General features: G+C 47.7%; 3 protein-coding genes across 9 annotated transcripts in view; 1 reads left to right on the top strand and 2 right to left on the bottom strand.

Annotated features, from left to right (window-relative positions):
- Sap30bp (SAP30 binding protein) overlaps positions 1-1,028 on the bottom strand; it is a 31,602-nt gene extending 30,574 nt beyond the window's left edge. Inside the window, 1 exon segment of the mRNA NM_001108305.1 lies at positions 886-1,028. Coding sequence (NP_001101775.1) covers positions 886-991 — 106 coding nt within the window. The 5' untranslated portion in view covers positions 992-1,028.
- Positions 1,029-1,153: 125 nt separating this feature from the next.
- The window catches only part of Recql5 (RecQ like helicase 5), a 39,146-nt gene continuing 18,622 nt past the window's right edge, over positions 1,154-21,677 (top strand). For 2 of the 6 annotated variants that reach the window (XM_087570920.1, XM_087570919.1), the window contains exons 1-8: positions 1,154-1,179; positions 1,750-1,879; positions 4,064-4,185; positions 6,494-7,012; positions 7,604-7,709; positions 8,797-8,908; positions 10,610-10,772; positions 16,848-16,927. In XM_087570920.1, coding sequence (XP_087427046.1) covers positions 1,750-1,879; positions 4,064-4,185; positions 6,494-7,012; positions 7,604-7,709; positions 8,797-8,908; positions 10,610-10,772; positions 16,848-16,927 — 1,232 coding nt within the window. In that variant the 5' untranslated portion in view covers positions 1,154-1,179. 6 annotated transcript variants of the gene reach the window in all.
- On the bottom strand, positions 19,804-21,363 carry Erln (endoregulin). 2 transcript variants are annotated; one of them, XM_087569246.1, is made up of 2 exons: positions 21,164-21,265; positions 19,804-20,383 (listed from the first exon to the last, which is right to left on the bottom strand). In XM_087569246.1, exon 2 carries the CDS (start codon positions 20,358-20,360, stop codon positions 20,169-20,171), a length of 192 nt encoding a protein of 63 aa, XP_087425372.1. In that variant the 5' UTR covers positions 20,361-20,383; positions 21,164-21,265; the 3' UTR covers positions 19,804-20,168.

Here is a 21,677-nt window from a genome sequence, read left to right as displayed (position 1 = left end):
ATTGTTTTACCCTACTTTGCAGCTGAGAAGACCCAAAACTCTGGTATATAAGGTAATTGGCTTCCTCTATTCATTCCTTCAAGAAATCCCATTGTGGTTTGCAGTCTGAGGGCAACAGGATTACTGATAGGCTTTGAAAACTCACAAAGCAACAGAATCGCCCTAGAGCCTTAGAAGGCTTAAGGATGTCCAGCACATTCTACGAAAAAGCTACAGAATTATGCACTTTGGAGAGATGTATTTTTAAAAGCACTAGGACAGACTTTGAGCCCATTCCTAAAAAGTTACCAATTTAACGAAACGCAAATTTTATCATCCTCCAGGTACATTTCACTCCTCTCTTCCCCATCAAACAACGAGGCAGTGATGTCTCGGCTAGACACTGATGCGGCATCCCTTGGTCCATGCTCTGGCCAGCATGATGCCTTGCACAGAAGGTCGCAGAAAAAGAGATCATTCATACAAGACGTTCTAATGTCTGACCTTGGTCCATGCTCTGGCCAGCATGATGCCTTGCACAGAAGGTCGCAGAAAAAGAGATCATTCATACAAGACGTTCTAATGTCTGACCTTGGTCCATGCTCTGGCCAGCATGATGCCTTGCACAGAAGGTCGCAGAAAGAGAGATCATTCATACAAGACGTTCTAATGTCTGACCTTGGTCCATGCTCTGGCCAGCATGATGCCTTGCACAGAAGGTCGCAGAAAGAGAGATCATTCATACAAGACGTTCTAATGTCTGACCTAGAACATCCGCTACGCTTTGGGGTTCCAGGATCCGACACCAGGAGCACAATGAGCATCGCTTCTCCCCAAACCCCGCTAGAGAAGCAGCATGTTTTAACCATAACAGATACCAATCCCTCTTTCCAGCTCAAGTCTCACCAGCCGCACTGCCTACAGCGTCGACTCCAGTTTCGCCATCAGATTCAGGATCTGAATATTCCGCATAAACTGCAAGAGACGACAAAACATTCTTCTTCCCCGCCATTTTATTCCCACAGCACGGTGTGGCTCACACCTATGACTCATAAGCCGATTTAGGTGCGAGAAAACCAACTTCTTCCGCATCCCAGGAGACTCCGCGCCCGACTGAAAACCAATCAAAAGGGCCCGCTTCTGGGCATGGCTCCACCCCTTACGCGCAGCTCTTGGAAACGTCATCAGCACGGGACGGAAGTAAGGTTTTGCGGCTTCTACTTCGCTGGCTACTCGGGCGGTTTGGTTTCTGAGTTAGAATTAGGGAGTAGTGTTCTTTAAAAAGCTGCAGAGCCAACCGAAAAGAGCCTGGGGTCTGACATCTTAGGGAGCATTTGGCTGGCGAAGGGCGAAACCTGTTGACTTGGGGCCCAGAGGAAGGGGGGCTCGGCATCCTGTAAGGGAGAGTGGTCTCTATGGCTTTGCTTCTAGAACAAGGACCCTAGAAAAAGGATTTCAAGTTCTCCAGTCGGATCTGAAGACGTTTGCGGGCTTTGTTGTGGTTCAGTTTCTAGTTCTGTTCCACTGACCTGGAAAGTTCATTGTTTTTATTTTCATTAAGGGGAGAAGTGATGTTAACTCCTCAGGGATGTATTGCGTGAAGCAATTCAACCTTCACTTTTACTGCTGGAGAATGATATATTTAAGCGTAACATAGCAGATTATACTGCAGAAGAAACAAAGGCTATATTTTAAAGCGGAGCAGGGGGTTTCCTGGGATAACCTTTGACTACCTTTGCATTCACCTTTTGGCTGCTGCTTTTTGCAAAGATGAGCGCCCGTCCTTTCTCTACTCCCTTCGATCGGGAGCGGCGAGTCCGGAGCACCCTGAAGAAAGTCTTTGGGTTTGATTCTTTTAAAACACCTTTACAAGAGAGTGCGATCATGGCTGTAGTGAAAGGTAACATGACAAGCTACCTGTTTTGCAGACTGCTGGTTGTACCGTCGTATCTCTGTAGCACAACACCCTCTTGACTCCTACCTCCTCACCCTTTATCCATTACTGGTTTGGAAATCTTTCACAACTAAAGCTAGGGGTTGTTTATTGATGGTAGGTGTCTATTTGTTTGTTCGTTTATTGATATGCTGTCTATGTAGCCCTGGCTGGCCTGGAATTCTCTATACACATCAAGTTGGCCTCAAACTTGAGCAGCCCTTCTGCTTCTGGGTTATTAAATACTGGTATTACAGGTATGGGCTATCATAACCTGCTACAAGTTTTGGACAGAACCACTCACGAGTGTTCTGGTGTTTATTCATAGCCAGACCCACAGATTGCCCTTGACGTCTGTTCCTAGACGCCCGTTCTTGTTCCTGCACAGGTAGTAGCAAGGGCAGCAGTAATGCTTAATCCTGTCAGTGACCTAGGTAATCCTCTTACTTGTAAGTTCAGTAGCTTGAGTTCCAGGTAGAAAAGAAGAGACTATAACATTTGAAATGTAAATAAAGAAATATCCAATAAAAAAAAAGGAAAAAAAAAGACTCAACAACAACAAAAAAGAAAGAAAGAAAGACTAATAACACTGTAAGCTGGAGAGACTAGGAACACTGTAAACTGGAAATAGGGTGACTGAGGTTGTCCAAATGGGAGGGAACAGCAGTGCCCTACCAGTGACAGGCTTATTAACAGACTTCTGAGTGGTAAAATAGCCTTGGCTTTCTACCCCGGTGTGCCCAGAACTCTGCTTCCCTGGGTGTTTAATCCAAACACTCACCCCCCCAGCAGCTCAAGACTACTTAAGCCTTGTTCTGTTTGTTTTTAGAAACAAGTTCTTACTACACAGCTTGGCTGCTTAGCTGACCTAGAACTAGCTATGTAGACCACTGGCCTAGAACTAGCTATGTAGGCCAGGCTGGCCTCGAATTTCCAGAGGTCAGTCTTCCTCTACCTATACCTCCTGAATGCTTTCTTACTTTTTGATGTTTTGAGACGCAGTTTCTCTCTGTAGTCATAGCTGTGCTGGAATTGACTTTATAAACCAGGCCAGCCCCTGCCTCCTGAGGGATGGGATTAAAGGTGTGTGCTACCACACTCGATGAATGCTTTGCTTATTTTTATTACCCTTATTGTTAAGTTCAAGACCACCACCATAAAAGACTCCCAGACTCAATTTAGATTTTAATTAGCCAAATTTGGTAAAGCTGTCAGCCTCGCCGCAGTCTCGACACTTGATCTTAGCCAAAAGGCCGAGAAGCGATTGCCGCAGTCTCTGACCCAAATCAAGGATGTGCTGCCCAGAAGTGGGTAAGGAAGGGCTTTTAAAAGCAAAATCCACGAAAGCTCTTCTACCCTGCCAAGATTAGATAGTCAAGGTGACTCTCTAAATAGTCCTTGAATGACTGCATAAGCAAGACACAGAAGCCACAATCAGCAGTTAGTCAGAGCATAACAAACTAATGGTCAGGGCTGCCCATTTCTGAGTATGTGGGGGGGGGGTGTCAAGGAGTCAAGGTTGCTGGGAACTTATCTTCAGGAACTCGAGTCGGACACAGATGGTAACCAGCACAGAATGAAGTTTCTTTAGCTATCACAGTATCACCGTTAGAAGCAGTTTTTCCGAATGTCTCGGTCTCCCAAGCGTGGGGAAGGGAATAAATGGAAGGAAGCAAACCTTATACCGAGACATTCCCGTGTGCAGATGCTCTGCTAGATGCTTTCCCTACATTCTCATTTGATTTCCAACAATCATCCAGGCTTAGTTGCATAGGGCTGGAATCCCAGCATTTGGAACACAGAGTCAGGAGGATCAAGCAAGTTCAAAGCCAGCTCAGTCAACAGAGCAAATTCCAAGTCGGCTGTGGTTAAGTAGTCAAAATCCTTCCAAAAAAAGAAAGAAGTGGGCACAGGGGGGTGGGGGGGCAGGTATGGTGGATGGTGGTGCACTCAGGAGGCAGAGGCAGGCAGATCTTGGAGTTCAAAGACCAGCCTGGTGTACAAATTGAGTTCCAGGACAGCCAAGGCTGCTACACCAAGAACCCCTGTCCAAAATAAATAAATAATGGTAAAGAAAACAAATTACTCCTTCAAAGGCATTAATGCAAGAGGCATTCAGATCTATTGAAGTGTTCTCTGCTCTCTTTGCAGGTGACAAGGATGTGTTTGTGTGCATGCCCACAGGGGCAGGGAAATCTCTGTGCTATCAGCTCCCTGCCGTGCTGGCTAAAGGGATCACCATTGTGGTCTCTCCTCTCATTGCCTTGATTCAGGTGAGTCTTGCAGAGGAGTGTACATGAAACCTCAAAAGGATCATGAGGGACAGGGGCGTTTTGCTTGTTTGCTTTGGCCGTCATCTTTCCCAGTTTTCAGATAAACACACACTGCACGTGGGGCACATCCCCCGCCTCCCTTCCCTTTTTGCCCTTCCCTCCTGTCTGTTCACTTTGTCCCCTTCTAATTTTACTTTCAATTTCTTTCATAGACACTTTATTCATATACCATTATCTATAGATCCATCTAATTGGCATTTTTTTTTCTTTTTTCTATTTTTCGGAGCTGGGGACCGAACCCAGGGCCTTGCGTTTGCTAGGCAAGCGCTCTACCACTGAGCTAAATCCCCAACCCTAATTGGCATTTTTTTAAGGCCTAGGCTGCCTTTGAACTTCCATTCTTGCCGCTGTCTACCTCAGGAAGGCTAGGATTATGGGTGTGTAAAATTTCCAGCTATGAAGTCCCAGGCCCAGCTTGAAGAGCAGGGATTTTACAGCTGGAAGTTTTACTGCCTTGGTCTAGAGAGTTGGCTTGGTATATAAGAGCACTTGTTCTTGCAGAGGATCAGGGTTCAATTCCTATCACCCACATGGCAGCTCACCACCTCAGGCACCAGGCCTCAGTGTGGTACACAGACTTAAATACAAGCAACACACACACAAGTTAAAGAACTTTCACTTCTTTGTTTCGTCTTTGCCTCTTCTCTGATTTGCCTAGGTAACTAACTATATTGAGTTCCTCTACCGCCCAAAGTAGAGTTCTCACTAGTGCGTATTACTGTGGCCAGTCACAATATGTTACTGCGGTTTTGTTTTTCTTTTTTAAAGAATTATTCATTTATTTTATGTATATAAGTATACTGTAGCTTCTTCAGACACACCAGAAGAGGGCATCAGATCCCATTACAGATGGTTCTGAGCCACCATGTGGTTGCTGGGAATCAAGCTCAGGACCTCTGGAAGAGCAGTCGGTGCTTAACCACTGAGCCATCTCGATAGCCCTTTTTTCTCTTCCTTCCTTCCTTCCTTCCTTCCTTCCTTTTTGAGACAGGATATTATTGTGCAGCCCTGGCTGACCTTCGAGTTGCATAAATAAGCTATCCTTGAACTCATAAGAGATTCTCCTGCTGGGGTTGGGGATTTAGCTCAGTGGTAGAGCGCTTGCCTAGGAAGCGCAAGGCCCTGGGTTCGGTCGGTCCCCAGCTCCGAAAAAAAGAACCAAAAAAAAAAAAAAAAAAAAAAAAAAAAAGCTTCTCCTGCCTATGCCTCCCGAGTGCTGGATTAAAGGCATATGCTGCCGCATCTGGTTTGAGGTTCCTTTCTCCTGTTATTGTCCAAAAAAGTATTCAGCCAGATCTGTGCACACATATATTCCCTCTCCTGTCTGTACTCACAAGGGTTGGGGTGGATAGCTGATGAGTTGATATGGGGACCGTCTGGTGTATATTCAATTTTGGCACAGTACAGGGATGTGCAGCAGAAACGAGGTGGAGAGAAACAAACTTTTAGTGTCTGCATTGCAGATGCCGTGACTATATTTAGTGCCTGCGGATGAGCGGGTAGGATTGAGGAAGCCCAGCCGTGTGGGTCAGAGCCATCTACCATATAGGCAGAGAGACAGAGCAGCAAGAACACTGAGTGGATATTCACTACATCAAGGCTTTGTGCCAAGACGTGTGTGTACACCTGCTTCACTCACTTTTTTCTAAAATTTCTTTTCCTAAGGCAGGATACTGGAAGTCACTATGTAGCCCAGGCTAGCCTCAAGCCTAAGAGATTCACCTGCCCCTGCCTCCTGAGTTTGAAGGCCTGTGCTACCATCCTCACCCTCATTCTGTTCTTTTTTTTTTTTTTTTAATCTTCTGAGGCGAGGTCCCTTATAGCCCAGGCTGGCCTCAAACTTAACATGAAGGTAGGGCTGGCCTCAGACCCCTGTTCCTGTTGTTTCTCTATCTGAAGTGCTAAGATTAGAAGCCTGTACCACCATCTTCCATCTTACCTCTGAGGAGCAAAGTCTCATCTAATTCTCGTCACAGTCCTGTCAGGTAGCTACTGTGGTGGGCAGTGGGGTGAGATTGGTGAATGAGAAGGAACAGAGTCTCAGCATCTGGCAGCTACGTGAGAGCCACCATTGATCCAGGCCCCAGAGCCTGTCCTCCCATCCATTTTACCACCCTGTCTTCTGACCAAAGAGAAGACATACTGGAGAGTAGATGGAGGCCATTGTGGTCCATGGTTGAGATGCTGTGCTGATTGCCTGGTCCTGAAGGCTAATGATACTCCACTCCATGTTCTTCTCCACCCTCAGGACCAGGTAGACCACTTGCTGGCCTTGAAGGTACAAGTTAGTTCTCTGAACTCAAAGCTCTCAGTACAGGAGAGGAAGGAGCTGCTGTCTGACCTGGAGCGAGACAAACCTCGGACCAAACTTCTGTACATCACCCCGGAGATGGCAGCTTCAGCCTCCTTCCAGCCCACCCTGAATTCCCTCCTGTCCCGAAACCTGCTCTCCTACTTGGTGGTGGATGAAGCTCATTGCGTTTCCCAGTGGGGACACGACTTCCGGCCTGACTATCTGCGTCTGGGCGCCCTACGTTCCCGCTTAGCACATGCCCCGTGCGTGGCTCTGACAGCTACAGCCACCCCACAGGTTCAAGAGGATGTGTTTGCTGCCCTGCACTTGAAGCAGCCAGTGGCCTCTTTCAAGACTCCCTGTTTCCGGGCCAATCTCTTCTATGATGTGCAGTTCAAGGAACTGATTCCTGACGTCTATGGCAATCTGAGGGACTTCTGCCTTAAGGCCCTTGGACAGAAGGCTGATAACGGGGTGAGGTGCTGGGGTGCGGAGGCCAAGGTGCTGTCTGCAGCACAGATGCAGACACTGATTTCTAGTTACCTCAGCTGGGCTCCCTAAAACGTGTATACAAAGAGGGTTTTCTCCTCTTTTTTAAACATAGCATTTGTCTTCACTGGGATTCTCTGGTCCCAGATCCTACTGTGAGAGGCAGGTGAACAGTCCTTGCATGTTTAGTAAGCCTACACAGGGTTTTCAGAGAGGAGACAGGGGAGTTAGAAAGGCTGGGTTTTAGATTTTCGATTTGATCTCCCCCACCTTTTTTTGGGTACTAGGTCTCACTATGTGGCCTTGGATGTTATAGAACCCCCTAATTGGATCAGGTTGGCTTTGAACTCAGAGACCTGCCTTGTCTCTATCGCTGGGATTAAAGGCATACACCACTGTGCCAGGATTGGTCCTGCTTTTTTCTAAAGTGATGAGCCCTGTTGGCTGTCCAGCCTCAGAGAAGACAGGGACATTGGTGTGAGAGAGCATGGAGCTTTTAGAGTGCTGTACTCTAGCCAGTGGGCTGACTGTAGCATCCTTCCCCTGACTGACTCCCTCCCACCTCTTCCTGCTCAGTCGTCATCTGGCTGTGGCATTGTCTACTGCAGGACTAGAGAAGCTTGTGAACAACTGGCCATTGAGCTCAGCAGCAGGGGTGTGAATGCCAAGGCTTACCATGCAGGTAAGGGGTGCCCGACCAACCGACTGACCGATCCCTCGGTCCTCTTCACTGTCCCATATTTCTTAGCATGGCATCTGTACCTTATGGATCCTGAATGTCAGGTGACCTGTCACCTATCCTAGGTACTGATCGAGAGCTAAGGTGATTTATATAATCCACTAAAAAGTAGAAGCTTGTGCCTCCAAATTCTTCCTCCTGTCCTGTGCCTATGCAGCAGCAGACAGAGCTTTTGTCTTCATGTGTTTTCGTGTTCTGCCTGTTCGCCTGTATACCACGCACATGCTCAGTACCCACAGAGACCAGAGAAGGGCATTGGATCCCTCAGAATTGGAGTTAGATAGTTGAGAGCTGTAACATGGGTGCTGGAAATCAAACCCTGGTCCTCTGGAAGAGCAGCTGTACTATTAACCCTCTCTCTAGCCACAGGTGATGGTTTTTATGGGCCCAGGTATTATAAGAAAAAAAATCTAGACCACAGACTTTTTTTTTTTTAAAGGATTTTTTATTTTATTTTATTTATATGAGTACACTATAGCTGTCCGCAGACACATCAGAAGAGGGCATCATATCCCATTACAGATGGTTGCAAGCCACCATGTGGTTGCTGGGAATTGAACTCAGGACCTCTGGAAGAACAGTCAGTGCTCTTAACCACTGAGCCATCTCTCCAGCCCTAGACCACAGACTTTTGAGAGCTATGGATGTAAGTTCTTAGGACTCATTTTTATTAAATATTCTTTTCTAGTCATAGGCTAAGGTTTTTTAAAAAACAAGGTCTAACTGTGTGTCTCTGACTGTTCTAGAACTCACTCTGTAGACCAGGCTGGCTTTGAGCTCACAGAGACCCTCTTGTCTCAGCTTCCCAAGTACTGGGATTAAACATGTACTGCCACCCCTGACTGGCTAAGTTCCTCCTTAGTTAAGGTTCTGTGAGGTTAAGTGCCTACTACAGGGTCATATAGATAAGAAGTGGTGGATGCAGGTTATAGGTTAAGTGTCCAGGACACTGTCACACCCAGAATAACTCCCCACTGCCCCAATGATAAACCCATGAGAGTTTTCCTTGACTGCCTTTCCTCCTTTCCAGGCCTGAAGGCTTCTGAGAGAACGCAGGTACAGAATGAGTGGATGGAGGAGAAGGTCCCTGTGATTGTGGCAACCATCAGTTTTGGGATGGGAGTGGATAAAGCTAATGTCCGGTAAGCTTTGGCATGGCTTAGGGTGGATTGCTTGGTCCTATGTACAAAGTCCCAAGTCCATGTGCATGCCTACTGCCACCAAGGAGGGAAGCCTCCTGGGGAAGTCCCTGGAATACAGCCTAAAAGCTTACAGTTTCTGAGTGTTGTGGTTCCCCACCCCAGGGAACCTGGCAGCATGCTAGCAGGTTGTCCATTAACAGGGTCTGGTTGACTCCATCCTTCAGGTAGAATTGCCAGGGTACTGGAGTAACTGTTCCCACCATTCCCCTATGGAGAGTCAAAGGTGAAGGTCCTCTTACTCATGTCCCTTGTTACTGATCGTCTCTAAGAGCTGAGGCTCAGCCGAGCCTCTGAGTCTCACTCTGGCAACTCTGGGGGAGTGTTTCCTTTCCAGCCATAGTCTGACTGGGAAAACTTCTAGATGACTGCCTGAAGCCCTCTGCCCTAGTGCCATCAATAAGGCCTTGCATGGTTTGCAGAGCACCTCCATATACGTGCCATTAAGCCTCACCATGTCACTGGATGGGAATTAGCCACTGTACTAACAAAACTTGTACATTTGAAAAATCACAGGTTCTGGAATCAGGAGTTGAGCCCCAGTCTGCTACAGCTTGTGAGGAGCCAACTCTGATGTCAGACACCCTCAGGCTCAGATCCTAGCTCTGTTCTTCCTTCCCTGGGTGCCCTTACACAGACACAGCTCTCCCATCTCTTGTAGAGTCATGTGATCTAACAAGTGGAGCGGATGCAGTAACTGGTGTATAATGGGTACTTAACAAACTCCCGTTCCCTCCTTAGAGGGTAAACTAAGATCATCAGCTCAGAAGGAACAATTGTTACCGTTTTTTAGACTTTATTTTTATCTTGTGGTGTGTGAGTGCAGTGCCCACAGAGGCCAGAATGTCAGATCTGGATCTGGAGTTATAGTGGTTGTGAGCCAGTTAACATGGGTAGTGATAATTAAACCTTGGGAGCTCCATCAGAGAAGTACAGCTCTTAACAGCTGAACTGTCTGTCTGGCCTCTGGTCTTTATTTATTGAGACAGAGTCTAACTGTATCCCTAGCTAGCCTGGACTACCTCATGTAGACAAGGCTGGCTTCCAACTTTCAGCTTTACCTCTTGAATGCTCTAGCTAGAGGTGTGCACCAACACACCCAGCCTATTCTTAAATCTAGTATTTGTTCTGGCCTCTGGCTTTAAGGGTTTTGTTGGTTTTCCATTTTTATTTTTTTTTTAATATGGGTATTTTGCCTACGTGTGTGTCTGTGCACCACTGGTGTGCCTGGCACCTGCAGAGACCAAAAAAGATTGGATCCCCTGTATCTGGAGTTAGAGAAAACTGTGAGCTGCTGTGTGGGTGTTGGGACTCCAACCCTATACTCTGGAAGAGAAGCCAGTGCTCTTAACCATTGAGCGGTCCCTTTAGTCCTGACTGTGAGCTTTTTAAATTTGCTATATTTACTAGAATTTCTCCCGTGCCTCGTGCTGTGGCCTCTTAGGTTGGGCTGCTCTATGGCAGAGGCCTGTAATGTACCACAGGTGTCTCTCTCACCCAGGTGACTCTGATTTACTCCAGAATCTGTCTCTCGTGTGCTAGTTCCCCTGTACCTGGCCACTACGGAGTAAACTCTTCCAACAGGAATGCTGCTCCCAGAACACTTAGCTCGTCCATCATTATCGTGTCTTTTGAATCCTACAGGTTTGTTGCTCATTGGAATATCGCCAAGTCCATGGCTGGCTACTACCAGGAGTCTGGCCGTGCTGGCAGGGATGGTAAACCATCTTGGTGCCGCCTCTATTACTCTAGGAATGACCGAGACCAAGTCAGCTTCCTTATCAGGAAGGAACTAGCCAAACTCCAGGTAAGTCCTGGGCAGTAGAAGCCTTCGGTGTGTGAGCTCACCCGTCCATTTCATATAGCTCATTGCTGAGCCCAGAGAGAGCTCCTGTAAACTGAGGTGTGTGTGTGTGGGTGTGTGTGTCCCAGCCTAGAAAGCGTACCCAACCCATGGCGAAATGGTGTGGAGGGTGAGTAGGCTGCTGGTGACAAGCAAGGTTAGACACTGCCAGCACTCAGCTGAGTACCATCGTGTATGTGTGCTGCTGAATGTAGGCCAAGTCATTCTTGCCTTTGTTTTCCTGTGGTCTCTGGTTTCTCTTTAGCTTGTCTTAGTCAGGGTTTCTATTCCTGCACAAACATCAGGACCAAGAAGCAAGTTGGGGAGGAAAGGGTTTATTCAGCTCACACTTCCACACTGCTGTTCATCACCAAAGGAAGTCAGGACTGGAACTCACGCAGGTCAGGAAGCAGGAGCTGACACAGAGGCCATGGAGGGATGTTACTTACTGGCTTGCTTCCCCTGGCTTGCTTCCCCTGGCTTGCTTCCCCTGGCTTGCTCTCTTATAGAACCCAAGACACCAGCCCAGGGATGGCACCACCCACAATGGGCTGGGCCCTCCTACCCTTAATCACTAATTGAGAAAATGCCTTACAGCTGGGTCTCATGGAGGCATTTCCTCAAGGGAGGCTCCTTCCTCTGTGATAACTCCAGCTTGTGTCAAATTGACACACAAAACCAACCAGTACAGCCATTTAATTTTTTTTTTTTACTGGTTATACTGTTATTCATAGAAAACCAACTAGAAAGGAATATGGTGTGAGGTAGGTACATTATAAGTCACCAGGAAGAGGAGAGACTTGAATAGTCAATGCTGAAAAAAAGATAAAAATTAGGTTTCTGTATGATGTGGGTATGAATTTCAGAAGGCTTGGCACTTCAAGAAAACTCAAATTAAGGGTAAAATAGTTTATGTTCGTAGGAGAGAAAGATCATCTCGGTTTGTTTGTTTGTTTATTTATTTGGTTTTTCAAGGCAAGGTTTCTTTGTGTAGCCCTGACTGCCCTGGAGCTCACTTTTTAGACCAGGCTGGCTTAGACCTCAGAAATCCATCTGCTGCTGACTCCCAAATGCTGGAATTAAAGGGGTGCACCAAAACCCCTTTCATTTTGTTGGTGACTTTTTAAATGTCCATTGTTTGGTATGGTGGGGCCACCACTGAATGCATGGGGATGTCAGGACAGCTTGCAGGAGTCAGCTCTCTCGTTCCAAGTATGTCCTGGGGTTGACCTCAGGCTGTCAGCTTTGACAGCAGTCACGTCACATTTACCTGCGAAGCCATCTTGTCAGCACATCTTCAAGATTTTTAAGCAAAAGCCACTGGGCATGTTGTTGAACACCGTAATTCTCAGCTCAGGAGCAGAGGTAGGAGATGGAAGGGTGTGGCGCAATGGTAGAGTTGGTTCTGCACACTCGTAAGGCCAAGTTCAGTTCCCAGCACCACGGCAAACACCAGCGAATGAAACAAAAACAAAGGAGAAAACCAGAAACCAAGACTGGTCTTGTGTGCACTTATCTCAAGAAGAAATAAAGTATAAATCACAATAGCTTTGAAGAGAAGGAGCGTGGTAAGATGTCATTGTACACAGGGAGGCTGAGCCAGTAGGTTCTGGGAGTTCCCGGTTAGCCAGTGTAGCCAAAAACATAGAGAATGGTAGAAGACACGGCATTGACCTCTGCCGTGCTCTTGTTGACTGAATGCGAGCTTATCACATGATATATGTGTATGAAAATGCCACAAACTTGTCATTGCCTATAGTAAATATATGCTTATTTTAAAAAGAAAAGCAAAAACAGGCTGGAGAGTTGGCTTGATGGCCGAGAGTGCTGGCTGCTCTTGCAGAAGACCTGAGTTCCTATCTCAGCACCTATGTCAGGCAGCTCACAGCCATCTGTGACATCAGCTCCAGAGGGTCCCACCTCTTCTGGCCTCCTTAGGCATCTTGCACGCACACACGCACGCACACACACACACACACACACACACACACACACACACTTGGACATTGAACACTTATCTCTGATCCCCATCCAAGTGTGAGCAAAGGGCTGACATAGGAAGATTGCTGTCAGGTGTGCACTGAAAGATCCCACGCAGAGAGACCCTTACTCAAGTCTTGGGAAATCACGGACCCCAGACACAGAGAGACCATTTTGGATGTAATAAGCAAAGGCGAGGTTTATTACGGAGACCTATTACAGAGATCTCCAGGCCGACACATATCCCACGCAGGAGACAGAGGTGTCGACCCCGAGATGCTGGGAGAAAGAGTATTTAAAGGCAGAGGCTGTGAGCACCAGGGGATGGGGGGATGTCAAAGGGGAATGCACCACAAGTTACAGGATTGTTTTATGGCTCTAGGAGATAAAGGGACGCCAAAAGGTTTTATGGCCCCCTGGTTCCTGGAACAGAGCTACTAAATCAGGAGAACGATAGGGTCTTTAGGTCCTCATTATTTTTAAAAGTTTGTCAAAATTGATGAAGCATCTGTATTTGAAACACCTCTGGTTAGGCTTGGGCTGCCTGGTTTCCTGAATGCTCTCTGCAGGACACAATGGCTGAAAAGCACAAGTAGGGGCTTATCAGGGTCTGGAGGACATCTGGTTAAAGTATGACTCTGAGTAAGCTGGGGGGATGTCTTTGGATGGTTTATGGGTCAGTCCTCGATAGCCTGAGCTGGTTTTTGCATTCCTTTTCTTTATCTTTATGGCCTGCTATTCCTGGCGGCAGGGCTTAGCCCTGAGTCTGTGGCTTTTGGGGCTTACTCTTTTAATTTTATATTTTTAAACCTTAAATTCATATAATTTTCCTTTCATTGTGCACCAGCCTTGATAAATAGTGGGTTCAAGGCCAGCCTCGAAGGTCAAATCATACTATATCTCAAAAAAACAAAACAAAACAAAATAAACCAAGAAAGAAAAGGCAAATGTCTGCTTGGAAAACCCCAATTTTCAAGACTTCATTAAAAAACAAAGTGGGGTTCAGGGGTAGGCTGGAGAGGTGGCTCAGCAGTTAAGAGCACTGACTGTTCTTCCAGAGGTCTTGAGTTCAAATCCCAGCATCTACATGGTGGCTCACAACCATCTGTAATGAGATCTGGTGCCAGAGCGCTTGAGGTCCTGGGTTCGGTCCCCAGCTCTGAAAAAAAAAGAAAAAAAAATGAGATCTGGTGCTCTCTTCTGGTGTCTGAAGACAGCTACAGTGGACTCACATACATGAAATAAATAAATCTTTAAAAAACAAAACAACAACAACAAAAAAAAAAAAACCGGAACAAACAGCAACAACAACAAAACAAGGCCTAGGCTGAGGAGCTTCAGAAATGGCTCAGGGACTTCAGTCTGGAGGGATTCAGCGCCCTCTACTGGTCTCCTGGGGCACTGCATGGACATCGTACACAAATGCTAGCAAAACATCCACATTAAAAAAAAGCAACACTCATAAACAAGTGAATCTTTAAAAGGTACACATACAAACACATACATACACAAAACACACCACAAACACACAATCACACATATACTCAAAACCACACACACACACACACACACACACACACACACCCACCCGGGGAGCTGCAGAGATACCTCAGGAGTTAACAGCACTGGCAGCTCTTGCAGAAGACCCAGGCTCAGTACCCAGTATCTACAAGGCAACTCACAAGCATCTGTGACTCCGCTTTCAGGGGATCTGGTGCCCTTTTCTGGTGCAGAGAGATGCACACAGAGCACTCAGACACAGTCAAACTAGAAGCAGCAGTCTGTGCTGGGGACGGGGCTCTAAGGGTAGCACACTTGCCATGCGGATGTGAGGAGAGGCCAGAAAGGTAAATGGACAGTGGCCTGGAGCAAAATCCTAGATGCTGCTTGGTTGGGGTGTGGGGGAGGGGCTAGAGGCTCAGGCTGGTTTTCAAAAATCAAATTGACCTGACGGACATCTTGAGGTCTTGCTGAAATGCACTATTGGTTATTTTCCACTGAGCTCTAAGAAGTCAGGGCAGGAGAAGCAACTGTTTTTCAGAGGAAACAATGCTGTACCAAAAAGGAAGTGTGTTCTGGTGAGCGTAAGACTGTAACCATGTGGTTCAGGTTTGGAACTGTGTTGACATAGCCATAAGGAAAAGACTGTTAGCACAAGACATTGCAGTTTGGGGCCAGAGGCACAACTCTGTAGTAGAACTCTTGCCTAATATGCACGGACAAGGCCACGCTTGAAACCTAGCACTGCACATGAACACATAATCAATGCTGCGTCCTCATATGCTAGGCAAGCCCATGCCACTGTTCTTGAGCCCTGTTAACATTCTAAAAAAAAAGTCAGCAAGCTGAGAGGCGGTACCGTACCCCTTTAATGCCAGCACTCAGGAGACAGGCAGGTGGATCACTGTGAGTTTGAGACAGCCTGGTCTACAGAGTTCCAGGCCAGCCAGGGCTACACAGAGAAACCCTGTCTCAAAAACAAAACAAACAAACAAACAAAAGCAACACACCTGGGGCCGGAGAGATCTCTCAGTCTTAGGAGAGTGGCTGCTCTTACAGAGAACCAGGTTTGAGTCCTGGCACCGCCTGGCAGCTCCCAGCTGTCTGTAACTCCACTGCAAGAGGAACTGATGTCCTCTTCTGGCCTCTGTGGGCACAAAAGTGGTGCACCGACCTATACACAGATAAAACACTCATACAAATAGTTAAAAATAAGTAAAACTTTACTATATGTTAACTTACTGCTTTTATGTACATGTTTTTTCTGTATTAGTGTGTATTTGGCCTTTTGCTGGCCTGAAGAGAGCATCAGGTCCCTTGCAATTAGAGTTGCAGGTGGTCGAGACCATGTGGCTGACAGGAACTAGACTTTACAAGAGCAACAAGTGCTCTTAGCACTGAGCCATCTCTCTGACCACCTAATACCTCTTTGAAGATGAGCATTCGATTGTGTTTCATTAGTACGTCTTTATATGTGCAGTCACGTCTTTCTTTTCACACTCCTAGTGTCTTTATGGTTGCCTGTGCTGACAAAGTATGCATTTTTGTGTACTGGGGGATGAATGACCTAAAAGCAAAAAGTCAATATTGTCTCAGATACTGAGTTTATGTATTCCCCCAAGATCAACTTTCTCTGTGTGGGCCTGGCTGGTCTGGAACTCACTATGTAGACCAGACTGGCCTGGAACTTAAGAGTTCCACCTGCCTCTGCCTCCTGAGTGCTGGGTTAAAGGAGTGCACCACCACTGCTGGCTTATTTCCTGTATTTAATTTTTTTACTTTTATTTGATATTCATGAACATTAGTTGCATGTACTTAAGTTCTAGAGGGATAGACCGCCTAGAACTGGGGTTACAGATAGTTTGAGTCACCGTGTGGTTGCTGGAGATAGAACTCCAGTCCTCCATAAGAGCAGCCAGTGCTCTTAACCGCTGAGCCATCTCTCCACACCTTATTTTCTTACATTTATTTACTGCATGTGAGCACAATGTGCACATGTGGGGGACAGAGAACTGTGGGAGTCAGTTTTCTCCCTCCACCATGTGGGTCCTGGGGTTTGAGCTCAGAACCTCAGGCTTAGTAGCGAGTACCTTTACCTAGTAAGCTTCTCTCTGGCTCTAAAATGATAATTTTTTAAAAGAAATTTTGGAAAATGTAGCCGAGACCAATGGTGCATAATCTTGTCTGCTGGGGCTAACAGTTTAGTCTGTCCCTTATGTGTGCATTGGCATATATGCTCATACATGTATTTGTAAGGACCGACCCAAGCTTGTGCATGTATTTACTACATAGAACTTGGATGCAGTCATAGTTTTCCAAATGTCAGTCCAGAGCCCTTTGCATGAGAATGGCCTGAGGGTCCTTTTGGAAATGTCAGCTCTCCAAACCTCCCACCGAGAAAGTCCAACTTGTAGTATGGAGATGCTGACACAGTGTTAGGCCTAGGCCCCTGCTTGGGAACCAACTTCAGTGGTGACCTTTCATGTTCCTTCTCCATTACCAACTGTGACAGCACTTTCTATGACTCTGGAGCACTAAGTGGTCCTTTTCTCTCTCCAGGAAAAGAGGGGGAACAAACCATCTGATAAGGCTACCTTGCTGGCCTTTGATGCCCTGGTGACCTTCTGTGAAGAAGTAGGGTAAGTGACATAGGGATGTGATATAGCTACTCACTGGTGGAGTATCTGTGTGGCAGGAGCAGGCCCCTGCAATCCCAGCATTGTCTCTCTGCTCCTCAAAGGGAAGAAAGGTCAGTGACTTATGTCGGAAGTAGAAGAGTCCTCTCCCAGCAACCCTCACTTTATTAGCTAACACGCTAGCCCTTGGGCCGACAAGGGACCTCTGCTTGCAAAGCTCATGTTTTAAGCACTGTGGAAGTCAGGGCCATTCCTTTTGTTTTGTCTTGTTTTCTGGAGTCCACTGGCTCTCATGTGAGGACTTATTCCACTTTTGAGATGGAGTCTCTTGTACCCTATGCTGACCTCCAACTTGCCACGTATCAGAGGCTGGCCTTTGACTTCTGGTTGTCCTACCTGCCACCTCCTCCCAAATGTTAGGATCACAGGCATGTGTTGCCACACCTGATGGGCCATTCTCACTCTTACACAGACAGAGCCCAGACAGAAGCTTGGGGTCCACTCCTCTCTGGTGATAGAAGGGGGGCTTTTCTAACAATACACTAGCCTGCCTGCTGTGTATTATGTGGAACCTACTTATCCATTTGTCTACATCTGTGGCAGTGGGGTGGGAGCTATGGGCCAGCCATGGAGACTGTTTGCTGTTCAATGATACGCTGTGGCTGGGCAAGTAGTCGGAAGAATTCTGTGTGAAGGAGGCCCAAGGAGTCAGCGTCTGTGGAAAACTACATTCCTTCTTTTATGTGGAAAAATCCCAAGAGCTGACGAGGCCTCGGCTCAGACTCTGAGATGAATAAGCTAAGGCCCAGACAGGTCATAGGCACAGAACTCATGACAGGAGCTTGGGCTTCTTTATTATCACACTGGACTTGCCGTCTCACACATGTGTCGTCTTTAGGCGAAGCGGGGATGTCTGCTTTCGTGCTGTTTAAGGTTTGAACCAGACACTTGCACATGGTATCCAGGCTCACTACCACTGAGCTACACTCCTACCACAAGTATGTTTTCTCATCCTGAAGCAGAGTGCCAGTGACCAAGTACATAGAACTTGTGTCCTCACGGTGTACTTAGTTTAAGGCTCTCCTGCCAAAGGGAAGAGTCCTGCTCATCTGTGTCCTCTGTTTGGATGCTTATGTCCTCCTATTCGTTGATTGAAGGATTTCCTTCTGGAACTGGCATCTCTAATTTGGTCTCTGTAGTCAGATCACATGCCAAAAAGTGGTGAGTTGCTGTGCCAGGCCCACCCTTGACTAAGGCCATACCACCAAAGCCCTCTCCTGCCACTGGTACGTGAATGTGCTAAATGCAGCCTCCTCAGGCTCTGAGCAGAACTCTTTTTGGTGGGGAAAGAAAGAACCAAGTGCTCCCACTGTCGGTCTCCGAGGGAAAAGGTCTTAGTGGGTTCTTGTCTGAGACCAGAGTGCTAGAACCTGCTGGCCACAGAACAGACCCAGCTTGGGGCCTCTGCCTCTCTTTACTCTGGGTCTTCTCGGTGCCTTGGTAGGCCAGGCGGAGATGGACATCTGTGGGGCTGAGAAGAGCAGGTGATGCATCCCCAGTGGCATCCCCAGTGTTCAACCTCACTCCCTACCCGATGGCTACAGGGGAGGTTTCTGGAGGTCAAGATTCCTGGGTCTTGGGTGAAGTAAACCTTGCTGACACATCTCTGTCACCACTGTTGTTTAAATGAAAGAGAATGTTCATCGTGTGGACAATCTGTGCATGAAGGAAGAAGGCCCCTTCCACAGAAGGCTGTTCCTTTTCTAAGAATAGTTCTGGTTTGAGGCTGGTGACACCAGCATCCCTTAAGGCAGGCACCTGGCAAAGAGGGTTAAGACCAGCGGGGTGAGCTCAGCTAAGTGGGTACATTTCTAAAAGGAAGCTGTTGTAGGGGTGTGCATGGTGGGATGTCGGCACTGGGCTGGAATCACCAGAGAATGGATTCAGGTCTGTTCCAAATGAGGCCGGGGTGGGGCAGCCAGTGGTTTTTAGCTTGTCTCCTCCATGTAGCCATTTTTCTCAGAGCTGCAGCCACAGAGAAGCCTCTTCACGGCAGCACTTTAACCTTGCAGTTGTTAGGCTCTGAGGTACCCTGGGCACCTTAAGACGCAAGGGTATTTCCGTGCAGAGCTGACTTGTGGAGCTCTGCACCAAGGAACTGCTTAGCCTCATCCAGGTCATCCACTCTGCCTTCACTCGCCTGTCAAGTGCTCTTATGATAGGTGCATCTCCCTGGGAGATGTTTAATTATGTAAAATGTCTCACAAGTGCACTTTGGAGAAAAAGTACATGGTGGAGTTTTTTCTTTTTAAAAATTTCATATGTGGATGATTTGCCCGCATGTATATCTTAGTACCACACGTGTGCCTGATACCCACAGAGGCCATAAGAAGGCATCAGTTCCCCTGCAACTGGAGTTACAAATAGTTGTAAGCCACAGATAGTTGTGAGCCACCACCTGGGTGCTACCGATTGAACCCGGGTCTCCTGCAAGAGCTGCCGGGGCTCTTGGCTGGTGAGCCATTCCCTAGCTCTGTGTGGTATTGTTTTGAGAGGAACAGAATACCCTATCCCAGTCTCTGCGGTCAGAGTCAGGGAGAGTGTATTTGAAAAGGCGGGTTGAACTGAGATTTTGAAGGACAAGCCGCAGAGTGTGAGGGGGTAGGAGACAAAGTATTCTAGTCAAGAGAAATAAATGCAAAGCCTCAGGATCCTGCCGCAGAGCAGCTGAGAACGGAAGGTCCTGTGGTGAACCTGGGGGCACAAGTCAAGCAGCTGAGACTGATCTGCTGTTTACAGGGCCAGACCCCTTGAGAACTTGTAGGCCTTCGTGAAGTGAAGCTAGCATAGAGAAAAACCATGTCTGCATAGGAAAGAGCTCTTGTTTTGAAAAGGAATTTTTACTTCATTTGACATTTTGTGTCCTTCTCTGTCAAGGACTTGAAAATAGCTACTTGGACAGGGACCCACATCAGACGATCTTGTTAGCTATGGCTGCTCCCATCTGAGGTACAGCAGAGCTCCTCTCCATGTGCTTACAGTGTTCAGCTGGTGGCAGGGCAAGGGAGCCAGAAATGGGAGCAGACCAGCCTTCCCACCTGGCTAACTGACCAATTCCTAAGCAAGGTCCAGTGGTTGCCATAGATTCTCTTGAGCCAGTGGTACTGGAAGCCCACTTGCTGGCAGGGGGTGAGCAGGTCAGCCCGTCTCTCCCTGCTGCCTTCTAGGCCCCCGAGGAGATAGGTCATTCCTCTTCACGCACATCCTTTCTCCACGCAGCCTTTTGCACAGAGCCAAACACAAAAGCAAATACGATGAAGAACAGGAGTGTGGAGATGAACAAGCCAATCACTATCAGGCCCCCCACATCCCAGGGGTTCTTCCAGAAGGCTTCATTCTGGATGGTCTTTGGGGCTACCATTTGGCCCATGGGCATCTGGAAGAGAGGAGACAGAGGCCCTGAGGGCAGAGAGCTCCTAAGGCCTTGTCCCCAGTGCTGCTCTCCATGACACCTCCCTGGATAGGTAGCTAGCCAACACTGTGGGGATGGTGAGTCTTTGGATTCAAAGTCTCTAACATGAAGAAATAGGAGCCGGGAGTTCCTGCTTGGAAGCTGCTGGGGGCTAACTCCTGAGTCTTTGGTTCACTCTTGAAAAACTCTGCTAAGAGCCAGAATATTTCTCCTGCCCCTGGCGCCTTGCTAGCTCGACCCTAGAGCACACCTGTGGCTCTCCTCCTACTCTTAGTGTCCAATTCCCAGATGTCTGGGAGGCTTTTTTAGAGCTCATTATAGCAGCCTAGCTGGTGATGGTGTATTTAAGTCTCAGCTCCTCAGAAGGCTGAATTCCTGCTTGAGCCCAGGAATCCAGACCAGCTGGGAACAGCAAAATCCTATCTCACAGGAAAAAAAAAAAGCAGGGCTGCAGCCTCAGCTCAGCAGTTCGGGGCACTGGCTGCTCAGCTCAGTCTTCTATCATGCCAGTTCCAGGACATCGGATACCATTTTAGCCTCTGAGAACACCAGGCATGCATGTGTGGACATGCGTACATGTAAGAACACACACGTAAACCTTTAAAAAGAAAATGTGGTGGTGGTGGGTAGGAATGTAGCGTGACTGAGGCAGGCAGTGCCCTTGGAGACAGCTGGGAGCAGGAGGCATCGCCACGTTACACAAGTGGAGCTGGTGTCAGTGGGGCTGCAGCCATCTGAGGGATGGGGAAAAAGAAAGATGGCATTACCTGGTCCTGCTGCTAACAGTCTTGAGTCTTCTGAGGCAAGGCAAGTCAGGATTGTCCTTCCGGCCACAAGGAAGAGACTGCTAGGTGACCACAGCTGTGCCACAACTCAAAGAAATTACTGTTGGCAGCCCAGGGTGTTGCCAAATTCTCTGACCACACCTTTGCTGCCGCCACCAGAGCAAACAAGGGTGGGCTAGACTGGTTGCCAGGCAATGCCACTCCCTCCCTCATTTCCTCCATCAGTGTTCTGCCCTTCTGTGATGGCATTGTAGGAGTTGAGTTTTAAGTCCTTGAGAGAGGTCAGACTGAGTTAGGGTGAGGAAAAAGATTGGGTCCGTGTCCCGGGCCACCTGTCAGCCTCGCTGATGTGAGCTGGGTCATAGAGAGCTCACTGGGAGCCTCCCTTCCTTCCTTCTTTCCTTCCTTCCTTCCTTCCCTCCCTCCTTCCTTCCCTCCCTCCCTCCCTCCCTCCCTCCCTCCTTCCTTCCTTCCTTCCTTCCTTCCTGTGGTTTGG

Source organism: Rattus norvegicus, chromosome 10 (genome assembly GCF_021556685.1).
Source record: "Rattus norvegicus strain SHRSP/BbbUtx chromosome 10, alternate assembly SHRSP_T2T, whole genome shotgun sequence".
Taxonomy (NCBI): Eukaryota; Metazoa; Chordata; class Mammalia; order Rodentia; family Muridae; genus Rattus; species Rattus norvegicus.
This window is presented reverse-complemented; position numbering and strand designations above follow the sequence as displayed.

Bases quoted from the DNA above. Each gene is read 5' to 3' on its own strand.
- Erln (XM_087569246.1), bottom strand. From the start codon at position 20,360: ATGCCCATGGGCCAAATGGTAGCCCCAAAGACCATCCAGAATGAAGCC.